Source organism: Anabrus simplex, chromosome 3, assembly GCF_040414725.1.
Source record: "Anabrus simplex isolate iqAnaSimp1 chromosome 3, ASM4041472v1, whole genome shotgun sequence".
In the NCBI taxonomy this organism is placed as follows: Eukaryota; Metazoa; Arthropoda; class Insecta; order Orthoptera; family Tettigoniidae; genus Anabrus; species Anabrus simplex.
The window spans coordinates 105,069,461-105,093,886 of record NC_090267.1 but is presented as its reverse complement, the minus strand read 5'-3'; the positions used below and the strand labels follow the sequence as shown (position 1 = coordinate 105,093,886).

General features: G+C 38.6%; 1 protein-coding gene across 1 annotated transcript in view; it reads left to right on the top strand.

Moving 5' to 3' along the window:
* Positions 1-24,426, top strand: part of LOC136866041 (bridge-like lipid transfer protein family member 3B) — a 458,695-nt gene that overhangs the window by 210,093 nt on the left and 224,176 nt on the right. Inside the window, exon 10 of the mRNA XM_067142666.2 lies at positions 23,945-24,037. Coding sequence (XP_066998767.2) covers positions 23,945-24,037 — 93 coding nt within the window. The remainder of the gene's footprint in view (positions 1-23,944; positions 24,038-24,426) is intronic.

Here is a 24,426-nt window from a genome sequence, read left to right as displayed (position 1 = left end):
GGCTTTTGGGCTTATGCCGTGTCAGGAAAATATGGTGAAATTCTTTACGTTTCGCAGAGAACTGTGCCCTGCGTCATCAGAAGAAAATCTTGACTGTCCACGAGAAAGGCTTCTTAAACAGTGAGCTTTTGAAATTTAGATGTTATAATAGAAGAAGAAAACCCAGATATCAGAAGTTCAAAACATTGCAAATAAAATTGGCCTCACAATATCATTTGAAAAAACAGAAATTATGCCCCAAAAACCAACACATCTAAAAGAAGTCACCACGAATGGTAATAAAATCAAAATAGTGACTCAATTTAAATATCTTGAAGGAGTAATAACACATAACCTAAATGAAAAAATCTTGATCCAAAAAAAAAACCAAATAGATTAGCTAAAGCACAAAAATTAACATGGGATATCTACAAAAAGAAATGTCTATCAATAAATACCAAAAAAAAACCCACTACAACACAGTTATAAAATCAGAAGCTACATATGCAGCAGAAACACTCTTTTACTTGAATAAACAATCAAAGACTGACAGACTTCAGAAAATTGAAAGAAGGATTGGAAGAACCTGCATCAACAAAAAATACTAGAAAGATGGACAGTGGCGGTTAATACCTAACAAAGTCGTGTACAAAGAGCTAGAACCCATTACAGATACTATGCGTAAGAGGAGACTGGGATTCTTTGGACATATCATGAGGATGCAGGATTCAAGACTTCTGAAACAACTAGTACAACACAATCTCGTCTCAAAAAATACCACAACAGGATGTAAATGGATCAGAGAAGTAAGAGAGGATCTGAAGGAAATAGGCCTTACAACAGAAGACATAACAAATAAGATAAAATTGAATAGAAAACTCAAGAATATAAACCTCCACTTTACCCTTACACAAAACAAACCAACAACACGCACATTTTCAACTGAGGAAAGGGCACGAAGATTGGAGCGTCTGAAGAAGTACTGGGAGGACTGCAAAGCCCGAACAATCCCTTCAAAGAGACCTGAACGACGGACTGACTAAAGTGATCCTATGTGGTCATAAAAGAAGTAGAAATGGTACGTTCATTCGTCACCAGATGACTCCCCGGATACAGCACTGTGCTAGCGTTCGAAGTGGAAGCTGACCGAACCATCAGAATCAGTCTGAGAGGGTCGCATAACTTGTACGTAACATATGACATTGACCAGTGTATGACATTGACACATGCCTGGAATGAAACATCTGTCGATGAGGAATGTACGAATTTGGAAAACACCGAGACGAAATAACAGTAGTGAAGGGACAAGGAAGGGAACTACCTACGTAAATCCTTAAAGGCTGGCAACCAGGTATTACTTAATTGATAGCCATTGTCCCTGAGGGACACCTGTCAATGTCATATGTTATACACCTGTCAATGTCATCTGTTACGTACACATGTTATGTGACCCTCTTAGACTGATTCTAATGGTTCGGTCAGCTTCCGCATCGAATGCTAGTTTTGTGCCACGTCCGGGGAGTCATCTGGTGACAAATGAACATATCATTTCTACTTCTATTATAACGTGTAAATTTCAAAAGCTCATTGTTTAAGAAGCCTTTCTCTTGGACAGTTGTGGTTTTCTTCTGATGACGCAGAGCACAGATCTCTGTGAAACATAAAGAATTTCACCTTATTTTCTTGACACGGCATAAGCCCAAAAGCCTATGGAGTATCAAGTCTGTAAGTACGGGCCATGAAAGCATCAATGGCAACAATAATCAGAGAAGTACTTCAGATATGGTACTATATCCCAACCCATTGTCTTTAGTACATCCCCAGAAATCCTATCAATTCCAGCTGCTTTTCTTGTTTTCAACTTTCATATCTTACTGTAAATGTCATTGTTGCCACAGGTAAAATTTAATATTTCTTTTGCATCACTCACCTCCTCTATCTGGACATTATCCTTGTAACCAATGATTTTTACATAATGCTGATTGAATACTTCTGCCTTTTGAAGATCCTAACATACACACTCCCCTTGTTCATTAATGATTCCTGGAATAACCTTCTTGGAAGCTGTTTCTGCCTTAAAGTACCTATACATACACTTTCATTTTTCACTAAAATTTGTATGACTGCAAATTATGCTTGCCATCTTTAGCTGACTTGTTTGCTAGAATCAATTTCCTAGTAAGTTCCTTCAATTTCTCCTTACTTCCACAGCCATTTCTAACTCTATTTCTTTCCAATCTGCACCTCCTTCTTAGTCTCTTTATTTTTCGATTAAAAGAAGGTGGATCTTTACCATTCCTTACCACCTTTAAAGGTACAAACCTGTTTTCACATTCCTCAACAATTGCTTTAAACCCATCCCATTGTCTGTTTACATTTTTATTTACCATTTTCCACCAATCATAGTTACTTTTTTTTTAAACTCCCTCATGGCTACTTTATCAGCCATATGGTACTACCTAATAGTCCTAATTTTAATACCCTCCTTTCTTTGACATTTATTTTAAACTGTGACAAAAACAGCTTCATGATGACTAATACTATCTATTACTTCGGTTTCTCTATAGAGCTCACCTGGTTTTACCAGCACCATGTCCAGAATATTCTTCCCTCTAGTATGTTCCATCACTTTCTGAATCAGCTGTCCTTCTCATATTAACTTATTAACTTATTTGCCGTTTGTTGGTCATGCATCCTGTCATTTGCATTACCTTCCCAATTGACATTTGGTAAATTGAGATCTCCTGCTACAGTCACATTCCTTTCCATGTCGTTTCCCACATAGCTCATTATCTTATCAAATAATTCCGAATCAGCATCAATGCTACCCTTTCCCAGTCTGTACACTCCAAAGATATCAAATTGCCTATTATCTTTAGAGATAAGCCTTACACCTAGAATTTCATCTTTGTGATCTTTAACTTTTTCATGGCTTACAAATTCTTCTTTCACCAGAATGAATACACCCCCTCCCACCATTCCTATCCTATCTTGACAATACACACTTTAATTCTGTGAGAATATTTCTGCAGCCATAATATCATTTCTTAGCTGTGATTCAACTCCTGTTACAATATCTGATAAGTATATATCTATTAAATTACGTAATTCTATTCTTTTCTTTACAATACTTCTACAGTTCAATACTAACATTTTTATGTCATCCCTACTTGACCTCCAGATCCCTGTACCCTTATCACCATTCCCAGGCTTAAATGTAACACATGTTCTAATATTTCTTATGTGGGGCAGACTGGTAGGAGTTTTAACATTAGATATTCGGAACATTTCAATGCAGTCAGATACAACAAATTCTCAGCCATCGGCCAACACATGGTCGACTATAACCACAAATTCACAAATATCGAAACAGACATGGACATTCTCGAAATAGCTAAGAAAGGACCTCTACTCAATATAATTGAGAATTTTTACATTCATTTGGATCAATACTTTAATGCCAACTACAATCTTAACGAAATAACTGAGAAACCCAATATTTTATTTGACCTTTTCATTACTTATTACAGGAAAAACAAATTGGTTGTTCAAAACTCCTTCTTTAAGTCAATTAAGGGTCCCCCGCCGACACAAACACCACCACTTCCTCTCTCGCCCACCCCGCCTTGAACCATTTCCCATCCCCCCCACCTTCCACCACTTACATCACTCTTCCCCTCCATATTTCCCCTCTCCTCTCTCTTGCTGACCTACTCACGCAACGCTCACTCCGCCAGTTGCATTCAGTACAGCAAGTTTGTTCTACATAGCGCAAGGTGAGTCATCGTTATTTTGTTTCTTTCCCTTGCTCGTTTTCTATTTGATTTCTTGCGTTAATTTTAACTTCTTTTCCCCAGGTTCATTGGGTTCCGATTGAATTGAGACTACTTCTGTTTAACACAGCAAGTTTTTCATTCCACCATTGAACATGTCCAACTCTGTCAACTTTTAATCTTATGCTGGTCTCAACGGACAATTTTCCCTCTACGCTAATGTGGAACTCACATCTAGAACTTTCCAGAAACATAGGACTTCGTATATACCAGATATAACTTTAATTGTGCAACACAGGAGTAACTGTCAACCAAAGACTTTCTCATCAGGAGATTTTATGTGACCTCACAAGGATTTTATTTGTTAATGTTAACGCATCTTTGTTACTTTTATCATAATTCGTGTATACAGTTCTCACTTTTGTATGTCATTCCACCACCATCCCATCCTTCTAGATCCTCTCTCATTTCTCCACATTACTTTATTTTATGACTATGTCTTTTGCTTTTATACTTTGGCTAGGCTGATGATGGTCCACAGTGGACCGAAACTAGTACCTATTAATATCATGGTAATGTTTTTGTAAGCATCAAATGATTTTTAGTATTGAGAAGGTGGAACATTAAAACTTTGTATTTATTTCAAGTATAGTCTTAATACGGAACCTAACCATGAAGTTTATTATTTTCTGCATTTGCGAGGTCCCGCACATCCCCAACTATGTTGGTACTTATACTTTCTTGCCTTACGTTGCTGGTACCAATGTGAAACACTACCAGCTTCTCCTTCCCCTCCTCCTTCTCTTCTACTTTCCTCAACATTTGCCTTAACCTAATTCCTGGATAACACTCTACCCTGGGTCCCTTTCCTCCACACACTTTCCCCACATGTCTAACAGTTGAATCCCCCATGACCAGAGCCTGAACCTTATCTACTTTATTTGATCCCCTCCCTTCCTGTCCAGTCCTATCTTTTCTGACAGCTGCAGAAGCTACTTCCTCCTTCCCTTTCTCCATCCCATGACCCTGTTCCACCTGTCTTTTCCTATCCACTAATCTATATTCGATGGAGATCATAGAGTTGTGATAGCAAAAATGAGAGTGAGGAAGATATAAAAATTGAAGGAGATAAGAGAGAGTAAAATAAAAGTATTGAAGTAATTGGAGTAAATCAGGTTAATTCATGATAGATCCCAGGGAATCACTGGACAAGTGAAAGGAGTATAATGAAAATCTTCTCAACATAAAAGGAAATCTATATGTTGAAGTTCGAACAACCAAGCTCATGGGGTGGAAGACAATGATCAGTGTTCGGAAGTAATTTAATAAACATATTTGAATTACTTGTAACGATTACATTCTTAATCATTTTTACATGTAATTGTTACTTTTTACAAAATGTAATTTTTACTTGTAATTTACTTGTTGAAATAAAATTGTAATCGTTTAATTTTAGTAATTGCTATACATTGCACGAAAGGAGAAATGTGAAAAAATAAATTATGATAACTTTTTCAGTTCTACAACAGCAGAACCAGTAGCTTCATCGGTTGTGGATGAAGTACTTACTTACTTCTCCTGTACTTTCAAAAACATTCCAATGGTGTTCCTCAAATTAAACACAGGTGTTCCTTCAAGTGACTCTGTATGGCATCTTTTCAATAAATGCAAGGATATACTTCCGCCTTAAGATGTCGAGGATTAGTGATCAGAATTTTAAGAACCAATGAATTTATTTGCAAGGTAAATGGAAAAATCATTTCAAGTGCTAAGATAAAAATGATGGAAAAATATAATTTCAGAAATTCCAATTATTCTCACCTAATGATGATAGCCACTTAATGCCTATGCTAAAAATAAAAAAACACACACACAAAATAAAGTACTATTTTCCTTTTCCTTTCTAGCTTTTGTATTATTCCAGCCCCAAGTGGGGGGGAAAAAAGGGAGAGGAGTGATTTCCTTAAGACTAACATTCTGTAAAGTAATTGTACTTTTACTTATTTGTTGAAAAAGTAATTGAGTAAAATATTTCTCAAGTAACTATAATCAAGCCCAATTACTTTTTCCTTGTACTCTTCCCATCACTGACAATTATATTAGTGAAATTACTCTTGAGGAAGTGGAAAGGTTGGTAAATAAACTCCAATGTCATAAAGCAGCAGGAATAGTTGAAATTAGACCTGAAATTGTGAAATATAGTGGGAAGGTAGAAATAAAATGGCTTCACTGAGTAATAAGATTAGCATGGAATGTTAGTAAGGTACCTTATTATTGGAAGAAAGCAGTAATTGCACCGTCTCTATAAACAAGAGAACAGGAAGGATTGCAACAACTGTCGAAGTATTTCATTGATCAGTGTACAAGGCAAGGTGTTCTCTGGCATTTTGGAAGGAAGGGTGAAATCGCTGCACTAGTGGGAATTAGTCATGGACTCTGCCAGAAACTCTAACAGAAGATTTACACATGTGGCATGTTGTATCAAAGCTCATGCCTAGACTCCTGAGTAATGATCAAAAGCAGCAAAGAGTTGAGGTTTGCTTGGACCTCAAAGAACAGCCTGGCAATGACTCCAGCTTTCTTTCCAATGTCGTTGTGGGTGATGAAACCTGGATTTATGGCTATGACCCAGGACCAACAGTCTGTTCGATGGAAAAGTTCAGGGTCACCTCGCCTCTGGAGAGCAAGACAAATAAAAATCACCTCCGAGTAAATGTTGATTTTCGATTTTCTTTTTATTTATTTATTTATTTATTTATTCATTCATTCATTCATTCATTCATTCATTCATTCATTCATTCATTTATTACCAGAAAGGAGTTTCACGGGGAGTTTGTTTCACCTTATCAAACAGTTATGCCGCTTTCTACATCAGAGTGCTTGAAAGTCTGTGAGGGGGAAGTGACCTGACCATTGGCAAAATATGTGGGTCATTTGCCATGACAACGCACCTGGCCAAACAGCCTCCCTTGACTCAATAGCTTCTGTCCAAGAAACGACCGTAGAAAAACCCAGCAAATGACCCTCTTCTACCAATTGCTTTCTACAAACAGCCCCACTTTAGGCCTCTTTCTTCATTCCTTGAAATTAATACTCATTCCGGATCACTACTTGAAATAGCACCGCATCAAACAAATACCTGCAGCCATTCATTCCTAGTCACTGCTTCAAGGTTATGGAATACGATCCCGGTAGATATTAGAAAGTCTTGCTCGTCCAGGATGTTTAAAAGAGCCTACCTTAAATTCCTCCAGATACGTACAGTTGACTTGAATGATAAGGTAACTGTGAATGATGCGTGAATGAAAACAAAAGTAAAATTTATTAAATTTTAAGCATTCATTTATGTTTTTACTCTCCTCATTGAAGACTATGCACTGTTCCTAGAAGTAGATAATATAGTGACATGATTTTTAGTGAACTCAGATTGTAACATAGTAATACTGAGTTCATTTCATTTTGCCTCATATTAAAATAAGTCTTACTTTAAGCTAGTTAGTAGATACATTCTTTAGTTATTCATTTGATATTTTTTCTGTTATTCTCTACTCCCTATTTATACTTTTTTCATCAGTAGTAATCTTAATTAACTGTATTATTGTTACTCCTTACCTGATTTATTCGTCTTATCTCATTAACTGTATTTATCATGATATTTTAAATTAATGCTGTAAAAATCTAAAAATTGTATGTAGTTAAGTGTAAGAAAGGGTAAAAAGCCCTAACTTCAACACTTTATAAAGACACAAATAAATGAGTAAATAAATTAATAATGAAAGAAATAATCTTAAGCCTGGTGACACATTCTCGCTTTTCAATCAGCCTTGCATCCTGCAACTTCTTTCTATTCCTAAAACTGAAAATACAGCTGAAGGGCAAAGATTTCAGATGGTGAATGAAATTCAAATTGAGTGGTGGTCCATTTTGAACTCGCTGTGAAAATTACTCCCTGGGGTGCTTCTGATCATGACAGCACTGCTGGATTTGAAGTCTAGCCACAAAAGTTTTTACTAATCCATATAACATCTTTTGACATCCTCCAACGGTCTCCTGCAAAGTGCCTGTCAAACTTTCTCCGTATCATCTTTTCTCTTCCTGTATAACCTTTTGGCACACTTTCCTGACTTTTTGTGAGTATTGGAAAATAACAAACAAGTGTCAAATCAAGATATAAGGATAGGTAGGAGTAACAACAAAAAGGAACACAAAATAGAGCGATCATTGGGAAGAGGGAGCGACAGAAAGAGGAGACAAGGACAATCCCCACATAATCATACACTGCTGTCTACCAATAGGTAAGCTCTCTCCATGAATCTACTATGCTGGCGTAGCAGGAGGAGAGGTGATACTCCCACGTGGCGTGTCCTAGGTGGCAGATAGGGGGGTCCTAACCGGCTTGCCGGCATACTTGAGGGAAATAAAATACTTCTCGCGGACCAGACACACAACCCCCTTTGGGTGGGGGACGTAACGAAGAATTCACCCACGGTATTGTACCATTACGTTACAGTCGAGGCGTTCGTACGCACAGAAATGTAGCGGACAAAATGGCGCGTGCTGGCTTCATGCAGCACAAACACATATGAAGTATCACCAAGATGCAAGTTAATCACACCATTGAAAAGGAGTTTCAAGTTGGAACAACTATTGTCTTAAAAACTAATTGAATTCAATTAATTCTTACTACCTTGAGAAAGAAGATCGCTTTTAAAAAAGAAGTAATCCATTTGGAACCAAGAAGAGGTTGATTAACAAACAGGAAGAGAACTGTGTATTAAAAATATAAATATTGGTGAAGAATTCAATCATTCACGGCTAAAGAATAAGTCAAGTCGTGGAGAAACTTATATATTTCAATTTAAAATGTTGGAGAAAAAGGAATATATGGACCGTTGCAAGATTGAAGAGAAAGAGCGAATTCTAGTATTATACGTGGCTGAATATAATCAAGAATAATAGAAATAATAACTAGAAGCACTAGTCAACGTGAAGAGAAAGATCTATTTAATGAGAATAAGCCGCGTTTGAATTCATATAAGGGCGCAATTTTGAGATATAAGAGAAAACACTAGCATTTATTCATCTCTGTTAAAAGGCTTAAAATGAAAGAATTAGCTATTTATTCTGCCCCTATAATATTGTTTTCTTCTTGCATGGACACCTGCAATATGATGAGAATCGCCTAAACTGATGGAGGAAGATTACCCTGGCTACCATGACGAAGACCAATACTATGATGCCCAGTAACATGCTGTGACATGTCCGGAGGTGGAATCTAACTACACAGAGATGGCATAGCGTATGAGCAGGAGCCAGCAGCTGACGCAGATGAGACGAGATAAGAGATAAGTTTCCGATTTATATTAAAAATTAATAGTAGTTGTTGTAGTAAATTACCTATGAACAAATTATATGTGCCAAATTGTGAATGTCAGTGTTAGATCTTAAGCATTTAACCGTGAGTGTGTGCCAATTTAAGTCTCATATATACTCAAAGTGAAATTATAGGTTATTATCAACATACGTGAAGAGTGTATATCGATTTTAATGTACCAATCTACACGGAAAGTTTATTTAGATATGAACTGGGGGAGATTGAGAAGAGTGGACATGAATTGCACAGTATAACCTAATTTTTGAGTAAACCAAATTGACAGACATGGCTGTAATGACTTTATTACATGAAGAGATGGATTATATTGGGAATACGCATTTATTAAGAAGAATATATCATCGAGGGAGTATCGAACCGTAACAAAGATGATATTTAAAGGAAGCGAGATGAGAATATATATATATTCTGTTGGGTTAATAAGAAGAGGTATATGAGAAATGTGTAGTAATGAGAGTATTGAGATGTAATGTTTGTTTCGTCGTAAGGTTAAATGAAGGGAGTTGTTGTTACGGATTCGTGTGATAGATATTGGTAATGCATGATAAATACAATGAAGGCAATAAGGTTAAGTCATGTTGATGTGAACATTGAGTTACAGACCAGCTGATTTAATGTCGATTGGTGATATAACGTGGAAGATTATGTATAGTTATTGAGAATTATCACCCTACAGAATGTGAATGTCTCCCAAATAAACTGTAGATTGAGGAATTATATTACGTCGAAGTATTGGCACAGCGGTAGATGAAATGAGATTATTCATCATTAATAGTAGCACATATATAAATGAGTGGCACAATTTCACAGTTAATGTTGATAGATTATTTTGTGAGAGGCACTTAATGATTGTATATATGATTTCCACTGTCATGAACGAATTGATATAACAATGTGTAGTTAGTATTTCTAATTATGATAGTATTTTAGAGTGTGGTAACAGTTTAAATCAATCATCGCCATAAGACCTTTCTGTGTCGGTGCGACGTAAAGCCCATAGCAAAAAAAAAAAAAAAAAAAAGTTTAAAGCCACAATGAGGAAACTTGTTGATTATCTCGTATCTTGTAAGGTGAATACGAAGCCCCAAATATGAAGAATCCTCCACATCCCCTACAAAAATAAAGAATATGACCTTATAAAAAAATAACCCCATGACCAATTATTAATTTCTTTAAACAGTTCTGAAACATTAAATGTTGTTATTCATGTTGTTGGAATGGAATGGCGTATGGCTTTTAGTACCAGAAGATCCCAGGACGGGTTCGGCTCGCCACTTGCAGGTCTTTTGATTTGACGCCCGTAGGCGACCTGCGCGTCGTGATGAGGATGAGATGATGATGATGATGATGATGAAGACAACACATACACCCAGCCCCCGTGCCAGGGAAGTTAACCAATGATGGTTAAAATTCCTGACCCTGCCAGGAATCGAACCCGGGACCCATGTGGCCAAAGGCCAGCACGCTAACCATTTAGCCGTGGAGCCGGACATTCATGTTGTTGACATGATAGAACTTTAGTTTTTCGTCGCTTGTACTGCATCATAAGTTAGGGAGGTGAAATGATGGATTTAATTAATTCAGTGAAGCAATATATGGCAAATAATGAATGTAAGAATACAGAAGACTCCAATTTCAACTATGTTGACAGAAAGAACCAATGTATATAAGATGGTTAATTATCGTATACCCATTTTCTTTTCTCTACAAGAGATAAAATGAAATGGCGTATGGCTTTTAGTACCGGAAGTGCCTGAGGACATGTTCGGCTCGCCAGGTGCAGGTCTTTCGATTTGACACTCGTAGGCGACCTGCGCATCATGATGAGGATGAAATGATGATGAAGACGACACATACACCCAGCCCCCGTGCCAGAGAATCTAACCAATGATGGTTAAAATTCCCAACCCTGCCGGGAATCGAACCCGGGACCCCTGTGACCAAAGGCCAGCACGCTAACCATTTAGCCATGGAGCCGGACTCTACAAGAGATATTTTAGTTTTATTTTCTTTTATACAAAGTTAGCATGCTAATAAATTAGTGTAAGGATTATTTCTGAGTTTTTATTCTGAAATATAGGTAATGATATGTAGCTGTAAGGTAATATAACTATTAATGACAGGAATTATTGGTGATATAACGAATGATGAAATGTATTGGTAGAGTTTGGGGGTTGAATAATATTTTAATGCACATGCTCTTACTCTTCAACGGAACCTGCGATAATATTATTATACTTTAAGGACGATGTTAATATTTTACCCTGAGGAGCTAACGGGAACATATACCAATCCTTTACTTGAACTAGGGGAAGGGTGTAGTATCCCCTGCCTGTCGTAAGAGGTGACTAAAAGGGGCAACCAAGGGATGATTATATAGAACCATGACACTGCTTGTGATTAGTACCACCATGCGGGGAACACCATGGGTCGCTTTTACTTGCGCATAGTACCACTATGTTAGGTACCAAATAGGTTTGTGATTAGTAGCAAAGGAGGGCTTGACGGCTTTTACAGTACCTGTGATTAGTAGCACTATATGAGCGACACCATGGGATGAGGGAACCCATGGTTCTCGCTTGCCTGTGATTAGTACCCACTATATGAGGAACACCACGGGATAGTACGAGTCCCTTTGGGTAGTACCGTTATGTGATGAACACCATAGGTTTGTGTTGCCTGTCAATGGCAGCGCAATGTGCAAAACAGCGTAGGTCTGTAATACATGTGCTTATTTCATTACCTGTGAGTAGTACCATAATGTGTGGAATACTGCGAGTCTATGCTACTCTTGATTAGTACCACAACATGACAAATACCATGGTTCTATTTTCCTAGCGATAAGTACCATTGTGAGGGGCCACTGACTTCGATTTTGGACCCCTTTTGACTACAAGTATCATTGATTATTGTGCTATAGAAGCAGTCCCTTGGTCAGTACTACTATTGTTGTACGCCAGCTTCTATGCATATGAGGCACTGGGAGTTGGTTCCACCGATCATTTTAAATTCATATCCATCTATTAATTCTTCGTCCTCACATTTTGAATTGTGGTCAGTGGATGTTTTTGGTCTTTTAATTTGTCATTTCATTTCGTCTCATTTCGTACCATTAGGGGCAGATGACCTAGATGTTAGGCCCCTTTAAACAACAAGCATCATCATCAGATAAGCTCTCCCCTCATCAATCCCAGCTCTCTTGGTTTGGCACTCGTTTTGTTCTTTTCCAACACTTATATTATCTGGGATCCTTTTCTCCTTTCATGTTTGTCCTGTATTTCTGATCTTCTACCATTTATCTTTACTTGCCTTTCCTTCCTTTTCGCCACGAACCTACTGTGCTGGCATAGCAGCGGGAGTGGTGATACTCCCACGTGGCGCGTCCCAGGTAGCGGATAGGGGGCGGGGTCCTAACCGGCTTGCCGGTGGACTTGAGGGAATTGAAATACCTCTCGTGGACCAAACATGCAACCCCCTGTGGGTGGGGGACGCAGATGAAGAATACAGCCATGGTATCCCCTGCCTGTCATAAGAGGCGACTAAAAGGGGTGACTAAGGGATGATTGTATTAGAACCATGAAACTCCTTGTGATTAGTACCACCACGCGGGGAACACCATTGGTCGCTTTTACTTGCACGTAGTTCCACTATGTTAGGTACCAAGTAGGTTTGTGATTGGTAGCCAAAGAGTGTGTTGCCGGTCTTTACAGTACCTGTGATTAGTAGCACTATATGAGCAACACCATGGTTCTCGCTTGCCTATGATTAATACCCACTATATGAGGAACACCACGGGATAGCGCGAGACCCTGTGATTAGTACACTTATATGATGAACATCATAGGTTTGCGTTGCCTGTAAATGGCACCGCAATATGCAAAACACCATAGGTCTGTATTCAATGTGCGAATTTCATTACCTGTGAGTAGTACCATAATGTGTGTAATAACTCAAGTCTACGCGCTACTTTTGATTAGTACCGCAATATGACAAATACCCTTGTTCTACCATTATGAGGGGCCGATGACTTGGATTTTGGACCCCTCTAGACTGCAAGCATCATCGATTCAGTATCGTGCTATATAAGCAGTCCCTTGGTCAGTAATACAATTGTTTTACGCCAGCTTTTGTGCGTGAGGCACTGTGGGTCGATTCCGCTGATTGTTTTGAATTCATATCCATCCATCCATTCATTCTTCCGTCCTCATGTTTTAAATTCTGGTCAGTGGAGGATTTTGGACTTTTAATTTGTCATTTCATTTTGTCTCATTTCGTACCATTAGGGGCTGATGACCTAGCTGTTAGGCCCCTTTAAACAACAAGCATCATCATCATCATCATCATCATCATCATCATCATCATCATCATCAACCTTCCTTTTCTTGTACTTATCTGGCTTTCTTCTTATCCTACACTTCCCACATCAAGACTGAAGATCTGTCAAGATGGCCCCCCCAGTGAGTGTTAATGCCTGCCCTCCTGATGAAGGTAGAAAACAGAACTGAGTTTGTAATAATAATGTTATTTGCTTTACGTCCCACTAACTACTCTTTTGCGGTTTTTGGAGACGCCGAGGTGCCGGAATTTTGTCCCGTAGGAGTTCTTTTTACGTGCCAGTAAATCTACCGACACGAGGCTGACATATTTGAGCACCTTCAAATACTACCGTACTGAGCCAGGATCGAACCTGCCAAGTTGGGGTCAGAAGGCCAGCGCCTCAACCGTCTGAGCCACTCAGCCTGGCAGAACTGAGTTTGTTGGGGGCTTCACTTACAGCTAAGAAAGAACACAAATTGCCCAAGTTAACAAAGAGAAGGATGTAGAAGAGCTGTGATTGATGAGGGGACAGCAGTGTATGAAGATTTAGAGATTTCTGTGTCCTTTCGTATTTTCAAGTTTGCCCTTGTCTCCTCTTTCTGTTACTTCCTCTTCCCACTCTGACCAGGCATGATGTTCATCCTATTTTCTGTTCCTTTTTCTGTTTCTTGGCTTCTTGTTATGTTTACCTACTCTCTGCATGTATATTTTCTTTCTACTTCCTACAAGCCATTATCTTCTCTTTTACTGTGTCCCTTACCTTGTCATTTCACCAGGTTGTCTCCTTTTCCTTCTTTTTTATCTGATACTCTACCATGGGTTTTTTCCTACAAATTTCACAAATGTGTGTTTGAAATTCATCCATTCTTCTATTCTGCTTAACTCTCCTTTGGGAAGTACTTTTTTCAGATCATCTTGAAATCTTTCCTTTGTTTCCTTGTTGTTCATCTTCCAGAACATGTCTCTCTTAAATTTACTATTTTTACCAAGTCTTAGTTTAGCAACTACAGTTTTATGATCTCATTCGAAATTATCTATTTGCATTGGTGTGACTTTTTCCAGGTGTCTGTGTTTCTCCCTCTCCATTAAAATGAGATTTGTCATTGTTTTAGCCTTTATTTTTCCCCATTCTTACCTGGTTCTTTTTTTTGCCTTTTTTTTTTCTTTCTGAACCATGTATTCTCCACAATTAGACCCTTTTGTTATAGGTTTGCAGGCTTTCCTTCCAGCTAACAGAAATCTATGGCAAACATTAGAAACATGCAGATTCACTCCCATTTCCCTCAGTTCACATGCCAAGTCCACAGCATTTAGCCTAGGGTTTAATTTACTTCTCCTGAGGAGAAAACGGTCATCAGTTGGCGTCGTTTTCTTTTTTATGCCGAAGTTCCCCACTTTCTTCGGTAAAATTGATCCAGTTTGTTTGTGCCACTGAATAATTCTATTTATAGCGCCTACATCAGCACCAAATTTAGTAGCTAACTCTCTTTGTGTCATAGAAGAATTTTGAGATAATGCTATTATCACACTACGCTTCCTGGGAGTCGTATCCATTGAAGAAATAGGTATTACTACCATCTCAGAAATCCTCCCAAGTTACTCACTTTGAAATAAATACTGCTTTTATCCACACCAATTACCACACAAAATAAACAACACTGAATAACAGTGCAAATAACGTGTAGAGAGCGTGGTAACTGAAAATAAGTCGTGTGTAATACACTGTCGCTAACCATTGGGAAAATAATGAAAAAATCCATTGTTTCGATTAATTTGCATTGGACTGTAGAAAAATCAATCAGAAGATCTCCTTCTGCATCTCTCTTTTCATATCCAAAGAGACCAATTACCTCCTCTTTATCTCATCTGTCTGATCCTACATAGACATTCATGTTTCCCATTTTTACAACTTTGTTGTCTGCTATACATCTCTCTAGTACTTCCTAAACTCTTTTAGACATACTTCTGCACTACCTGTCTGAGATAGATCCACACAAAATATTTGTTCCACACTCAAATCTAAGTTTTATTTTAATTATTCTGTCTCTGAACAGGTCACTTTTTTTAAAATATTTGTACTTGGTCCCCTCTCAGAATAATACCAACTCCATTTGTTGCCTTCACACTTCCACACCAGTACAATCTATCTTCTTTCTTCAGTTCTTTCTGTCCTTTTCCCCTCCACGTAGACTCAGCACCAACAATAGCTGTATCTTTCCACAAATTCCTCTGCGTTACCAATGCATTCATTTGGGAATGCAGAATACCTTTCCCTGTTCCTTTTATTGATCAGTGTATTTATTATCACAATTTTTATGCCATCTGGTTGCCTACTTTTCATAGTCCCCCAGTACACCAGGAACTGCACGTTGCCTGCGGGAGATGCCGTAGTATTTTCCAAGTCCTTGATTCACCAAATTTCATCGTATAGGCTGTTAGTCCGATGGGCTTGCCAAACCCAAAGGCATTTTAGACCTCCCGCTAGCCGTTGATCAGACTGCTCGCAACATGGAGTACAGGTGCCTCTTTCAGCCACCCATAACCTGAGAGCAGACACTGCTTGATGGGTATTGGTAATTAAGGGGTGAAAATAAATGTGGAGAAAAGCAAGATAATAGTGTTGACTAGAGCAGAAACAGAAGGGAAATGTACTATAAAAGTTGGGGACAAGACTTTGACATTTTGGAAAGCTTTAAGTACTTGTGAAGCAAACTCATGCAGGATGCAGGGCTGGACATGGAGATAAAAGTATCAGGGAAAGGCATTCTGCCAGTGTGTGAGAAACTTGATCTGGAAGAATGAAGTACCAAGAACATGTAATGAGCCGATGTATAGGATATATTACCCTATTGCCCCATACTGACATATGTGGCAGAAACCTGGACACTAATAAAAAAGCAGAAGTAAAATTCAAGCCAGTGAGATTCAATTTTTAAGATGGTAGGAAAGACAAGAAACGACATAGTGAGAGATGAGAATGTCAGGAAGGAAATTTGTGTGAAAATGTTTTCTGACAGAATGGTGAGAAATAAATTGGTATAGTTTGGACATGTTAAGAGGAGGTAAGAAGTAAGGATACCAAATTGGAAAATGGAGGTGGTTAAGGTTGAAGGATGGAGAATGAGGGATAGACTCAGACTTAAGGCATTGGATTTGATCAAGAATGGTGACATAAGAAGCTACCTGAATAGGAACACAGTTACCGAGCTCGATAGCTGCAGTCGCTTAATTGCAGCCAGTATCCAGTATTCAGGAGATAGTAGGTTCGAACCCCACTATCGGCAGCCCTGAAAATGGTTTTCCGTGGTTTCCCATTTTCACACCAGGCAAATGCTGGGGCTGTACCTTAATTAAGGTCACGGCCGATTCCTTCCCACTCCTAGCCCTATCCTGTCCCATCGTCGCCATAAGACCTATCTGAGTCGGTGCGACGTAAAGCAACTAGCAAAAAAAAAAAAGGAACACAGTTAAGTAGTAACAATGGGGATTGGATACAGGAAGATAGAAACATACTATTAACAATGTGGACCAACTGGAGCCGGAAAAGGGAAATTTTTGATCATCATGTTTGAATGATGGTCAGGGGTCTCAAAATACAGACCTTCACATATGGTCGACAAACAGAACACTTACAGCTAAGAAAGAACACAAATTGCCCAAGTTATAGAAACTTGTGTGAAGGAACAGAGCACTTCTAAAAATGTCCATATCAGAGGACTGCTCTCAATAACAAGTTTTGAGAACAAACTATCTGTCAAATAAGGAAGAAAGAGGCTCAGCCAACAAGTTTAATAGCATTGAACAGGGAGATAATGGAGAAGAGCGCCTAGACTTTTAGATCAATAGTTTTGATAGAATAATCATTTACTGAACTGTGAACAAATAATACTAAAATTTTGCCTTGTAGAAGCTAAATTCTGTGAGACTCAAGTGGAAGTACTTTGTGAGAAATTTTGGTCAGGGAAAAATTATGGAATTTTTCTTGCAAATTAGAGGGAACACCATGTTGCAGCAATATCTCACCATTCTGGTAGAATGAAATCTGAAGATCTTGCTTCATTACTTTGTTCAACAAAGCATAAAACTATCTGAAAAAAATATAAAATACTCGCTGTGTTCAGCATTTTTGCAACCTGACACTTTTTATATAATATTCTGTTTCTTTCCTTCAACCTCATCACTAGAGCCTGGATTTCCGTGCACTATCAAAATTCAGTTCAACATGGTTACATTTTCAAACATTGTACAACAACTAATTTCTCCAAATTGTCTTCATTTAAGCTCATCCATTTATCTGTCAGCACATTCTTAAACACAGAAAATGATCTTTCTACATCACAAGAAGTGACAGGTTCATTTGGGGCAAGGCGAGGTGAAATAGTATGTCTTTTATATTTTCACCACAGAATAAGTCTTCAATAAGCTTGACAAATTCAAAATCAGAATTTGACAAATCACTTCATTCAGCTAATCTCTAGCTGCCACAGCTGTTTCTCCATGTGATAATTGCAGACAAATTTGAATGTCTTCAATAACTGCTAGAGATTCAACAAGGGGTATACCTGTAACTTTCAACTTTGTTATCGCAGCAGGTTATTTGCCAAAATTTGATTTTATATACAGAAGTCTTGCTGCACATTCTTTTTTGCTGAATTCCTCTTGTGCATCTTTAATACAAGCAGCGTCATCTCCTGGAGAACTGTCTACGACCTATAACTGGAAAAAATTAATTCAATTAAGTGATATTATGCCTAATAGTGCCATTGAGTTCATTGATGGTAATTCAAAAAATCATTAAGTCTACTTCTTAACCTATAGCCAGATTAATGATTCATTAGACTTAACTGCTTCAAAATTGTTGCAGTAAAAGATTGCAGAGTTTAGCCAGGCACCCCATCTTGTTAGAATAGGCCATGGTGGCAAGAACAAATCTGGCAAGCTCTTTCTGTATGCAGCAATATGAGCAGGAGCTTTCAGGAATGTATTTAATATCAAAATATTGTCTCGGTATAGGACTTAGAATACCTATTAATTATTGCATCTCCTCAAGATGAGTTTCCACTTCTCTGTGGTGATCTTAACAGAATGAACCACATTCTGCTAATGTTGGTAACATCAAGGATGGTTATAGCTGCCATATTGGTAATGACTACAGTATCCAAAATGATGATGGAACTCAAATTTTGGAGATTGCTGAGACATATGACTTGGTTATTGGTAATATGCTTTTCAAAAAGTGTATTAATCACCTCATCACCTACACCAGTGGTGACTATAGCAGCCAAATTGACTTTACTCTTGTTTGACGCTGTGACCTCCAACTAGTATTGGATGTGAAGGTCATATCATCTGATTGTGTAGCAATTCAACATAAGCTGCTCACGATAAACTTAGGGATCTCTAAACATCGTAGAGGTGGAAGGATAAATACCCCCAAAAAGATCAGGTGGTGGAAGCTGAAAGACTAAAAGGAGACCTTAACAGGCAATGTAAATTTTCCTTCCAACGACCTGAATGCTATAGACAACACATGAACCACATTCTGCAAATCTGTCACTGCAACCACCACAACAACCTTGGGTACAACAAAACTTAGTCCCCATCGTATTGACAAGCAAACGTGTTTACGGACAGCCCAAGTCCAAGAAGAGGTGCGTGAAAAGAAGGTGTATATATAGAAATTGGGCTTCACAAAAGGCTCCAGGGAACAGAAAGCTGTCACTGAAGCTAGGCACAGTCCTTGTAATGACCTGTATACAACACTGGACTGAGAGGAAGGAGAGGAAGCTATCTTCTGGCTGACCAAATCTAGAACAAAGTAAGCACACGATATTGAGTATTATGTGTACATACAAGGCAAAGATAGTCAACAATTACAGGAGAAACAGGTCATCCTCATATGTTGGCAACAACACTTTGAAGAGATTTCCAATATCGAGTTTCACATCCTCTTATTCCAGAAGGTAGTCACCAGTGCCATCAGGAGTATGATGAACCAGAAAGCACCAGGACCAGATGACCTTCCGGCAGACTTCTGGAAGTTGCAGGCATTACAAGAACCCGCAACCAACCTGCTGCCCAACTTCTTCAATGCCATAGTTGACTTTGGCTCTGTTCCCAGTGGTTGGGCTAAAAGCATCACCGTGCCTATCTTTAAACAAAAAGGTGATCCAGCAAAATGTGCAAATCACCGTCCAATTTGCCTCTTGTTGCACACAATGTAGACTTTTGAAAGAATCGTCGATCAACGACTGTGTGATGTCATAAACATTAGTGCCAACCAGTGTGGCTTCATCTGATGCAATCTTATTGGAAAGCACCGAGAGAAACAAGAACCACTGCATATTGCCTTCCTTGATCTTGAAATGGCTTTTGACCGTGTTCCACATTGTGTGATCTGGTATGCACTTCGTGACCATGGTGTAGCAGAAATGCTTATCATTTGGGTCAAGATACTATACACGAACACCACATGTCATGTACGTTGCGCTGTCGGCACCTTGGAGGGCTTTGCAGTGAAAGTCAGTCACACTACATGAGCCCCTGGCATTGTCATGCATGAGTACGAATTCAGGGCCAACATCGTATGCAGCAACCAACACATGCTGTAGCAGTATCTGCTCAATGTACCCCGCAGTGGTAAGATTACCACAGACGAGGACAAGATCCGTGTGGCCATCAATACTGATGCCACCCCACACCATCACAGAACCTTGTCCGAATCAGTCGCCTTTCTGGATAACATTTGGCATGTACTGCTCACCACAGTGTCTCCATACACATTGACGTCCGTCACGCTGTGTCAGGGGAAATCTAGACTTGTCTGTAAACAACACAGGTCTCCATTGACGGAAGTTGCCAGTTGACGTGGGTACGGGCAAACAGAAGGTGAGCTGTGAGATGTTGCTGCATTAACCGGGGCACTCGAACAGGACGTGTGGGTCCTAAGGACACTTCTCTTAACCTGTTCCTTACTGTCTGGTCAGACACTGTGACTCCAGTGACCCTCCTGAGGTCTTGTTGCAGTTCTCTGGCAGTTGCTGAACAACGCCACAACACACAGATGGTCAGATATTGGTCATCCTGTGGGGTTGTCATGCGCCCACGACCTTGTCCAACCCTCCTTGTGAACTGGCCTGTCTCATTGTAGCGATTTCACAAGCATTGAATAACTGATGGAGAGACATTGAGATCCACAGCAACATGACAAAAAGTGCATCCTTTCTGAATCAAAGTGATGGCCCTTGCCACTTGAACCTTGTTAAGATGTCTCATGGGATGTGCTGGTTTACGTACAACGTGCTCAAATGACCAGAGTAGTCTGTGTACCTCATGACACACAGACGCACCGCTATTCACTTTGTTTTGAGGGGTCACCTGACAGTTCAATGCATGGCTACACGTACGGATAGAGTATAACTTCAATTTGACATACCCTGAGTAGCTAAGGTCTCAAGGTATGCTGTACGACGATTGGAACCCCATCTACCAAATTAATGTTCATATACTGTGGTAGTACATATATTACACCCTCACACTGTATGTAGAAGTTAGAGATATTATTGTCAGTATTTGATTTATTATTATTATTATTATTATTATTATTATTATTATTATTATTATCAGTATTTCATTTGTATATTTTGTCATTTTTATTTGTAAGTTGGGAGATATCCACATATCTGAGTAATTTGTTTTGAACGAGTGGGAAAACATTGCTATATTGGACCCAGGTAATTTGTACGACTCATGCGGCCATCCCAGTGTCTGATGAGATGTGTTTGTTGATGTTGTTTTACTAGGAAAGTTCTATGAGTCATGTGATATACCCCAGCGTTTGTTTATGTCTTGGGAGCATGAAGAAGTTCACGGCAACCCTGAACGGTGGACCACTCATGATTGGCTGGCAAGGACCAATCCAGACGTATTGTGTGAGAGGAAGGGGAATGCTGATGCCTATAAAGGTTAATCAAACGGCGGGAACCTCACTCGGTACGGACAAGAAGAAGAACTGACACACTGCACGAGAAGGAAGTAGTGCGGACAGACTATACGGGAAGGAAGTGGTGCTGATACACGGTACTGGAGTGACACGGCTGCAATGGACTGGACTTCAAACGTTCGTGGAGCGTAGTCTTGTTATGTTCGTGTAAAGTGGCTGATCGACGGATTGTGGAGTGCTTGCGCATTAAGTATCGTAGCACTTGTGGCTGCCTGGCATTATATGTTGGTGAAAGCTATCTCAGACTTTCCATAATTTATGTTCAAGGTCGACAAGCGTGTGTTACATAAATGTATATATCTTTACAACAAGTGTTAAAGTCTGTGAACACAGTATTACGAGGTACAGTATCTGTATGATGTTAGAAGTGCTGATTAGGAGAATTGGCAAGTAGTATTGATACAGAGACAGTGAAGGGTATTTATCTACATGTATGTACATTGTTCATCAGACTATCTACAAATGGTAGTTTAGTTCTCGCTTTCATTTTCCCACTGTTTTCATTATTGTTGTTGTTTTAAATATGGAGTCTTCCAGCAATCTTGTGTTTGTGTATTATAAGTGTATTTTGGTGTGTTGATGAGGTGCTCATGCACGGATTTCATTGAGAATATAGTTAGATATTTTAGAATCAGTGGAGTTATTGATGAACCTAGGTGCAGTTCCTACCTATTTAGTCGTTTTCAGGAGATTAGGTAAGGCCTGTAGCAGATGTACCAGTACGCAGCATTATGTACACGCCCTGGGATATAAAGTTTATCATGCTCTATCAAAATTCGAGGGATCCATTATGGTGAACTCTGGCGCCCATACTACAGACATTTTGGTTAATTATTTTTATTAATTTAATTTATTTTAAAGTATTTTATGTTATTTTTTTAAAGTAATTTTCTTTATGATCATTTATGACTATTTATTAGTATCATCAAATTGTTACAATACCAGACGTTACAAAACATTTTCCCTTATTTTTTTTTTTTTAAACTGTGTAGTTCGGTAGTCCCCATTTTAACATAATATTCTCGTTTGTTTATTCAGGGTGTTCAATCCTTGGACGAAGTAAATGGATAAATCTTTGAACATGCACAGTTTCAAAAGAAAGAGGAGAAATTGAAATTGATAATTAGGAAAATGAGGGCTTCGTTGAGAGGTATGAGAATGATCATTAAAATTTTATGAAGAAGGAATGCTGGGGTGAAAACAGAAAGTGACAACTGTGAAAACTTTATTTCACTACCTGAAATCAAAAAGTTTTATTACAATGAGTGTGCTATTCAGCTTACTGATATTTCAGGCATTCGATTAAGAGACTTATTTAGAGCGCAAATTGAAAAGATCCAGGTAACAAAAATTGGACAACATTTCACCAAAATTACGTAGTTCAAAGGACAGTAATGCTCTGTTGGACTGTGATTGCAATGCTTCTTCTAGTCAATTTGTGGTCTGTGAGTGGCTTTAGCTTGATCAAAAGTACAGTTTTACATGTTACAATTTTATGTACAGTGTAGTATGTTATAATTAGGTGTCTTGTGCTTGAATAGGAAGAAAACACAGTTTTAACCGCATTCTCCCTCATTCAGTAGCACATGGTTGTGCAGAATGGGCGTGGCCTCAAGGGCAAAGTGGGCTCACTTTCTCCACAGGCTAGTTGTGGTGAGGGGCCACTCCATTACTCTTCTCACCTCCCTGAGTCTTGCCTACAGACTGATGGTGGGATAGGTGATAAGTGTAAAGTTGGATAAAGGCAGCATGAATGAGATGGAGGGAAGTCACAAGCGTACTCTGTGACAGAAGGATGTTACTACATCTGAAGTCCAAAATATACTGCATGATAGTATGTCCTGTTGCTTTGCAGTGTTGAATGTCCACCAACTGACAAAGCTATGGAGTGCCAACTACACTGTATGGAAATGCATATGCTCCCTTGGTCGATGGGCGTCACACTCTTGCATTATGTCAAAAATGACACAATTCACCAGCAAATGGGCATTGCAACCATCACTGAGAAGGCACGGGAGAAATGTCTCCAATATCATGATCACGTCCAGTGTGCTGCACCTGGAACATTTGCCAATTTCACCCACTCCTTTGAAATGAATGGGCATGGTAAATGCTGATATGAAGTATCTGAACTTAAGACTAGATGATGCCCAAGATTGTGCAAAATGGCAAGACAAGGTTAAAACAATGGACCCTGCACCAGTGGGAAAATGATAGGGGAAAAAGAAAAATTCATTAAATTAGTGTCTCATTTGTGATTTATTCTATGAACAATAGGCTTTTTACATTTTGTTGGTATATGGTATTATTCTTAATCTCCCACTGTAATTGTATAGTACTGTTCTGAATCTGCTACTATTATCATGTAGCATTATTTTGAATCTGCCACTGTTACCACAAGAACAAAGGAACTGTCATCTATCATTTCCTTCATCTCATATTTTCTGTAGAGGGTTTTAAAAAAATTTTTGTTTGTTACAGGAGATCGGGACCGTTTCAACCTGCCGGACGAAGTTACAATCCTGCATGCAGAATTCACCTATTACTATTATCCTGGAGACAATCCTTTTCCATGTAAGTGTTGATTTAAAGCAGACCTGTCCTAATCTGTAGTTGGTTAATAATTGATGTTTGTTATAACATAGATCATAGATATATTGTGCACCACTTAACTATTTTTGAGGGGTCTTGGGAAGAAAGAAATACACACTGTGTTCTGGGATTAATATAATAATGTTTTGTTAATCATTTCTTATTTTATGTATTAGTATTTGATGTGCCTACATCTAGAGTCACAAATAGCTAAGGACCTGAAAAAATCGCATTTGCGATAAATGCCAATTTTTGAATCTTGAATTGAATGTAAGCCTACAGTAATTCTAATGTGAAATAAAATCATTTTCACGCATAAATAGAAGTGTGACAAAAACAAATTGTGACCCAAAATGCGAAATTAGTATGAA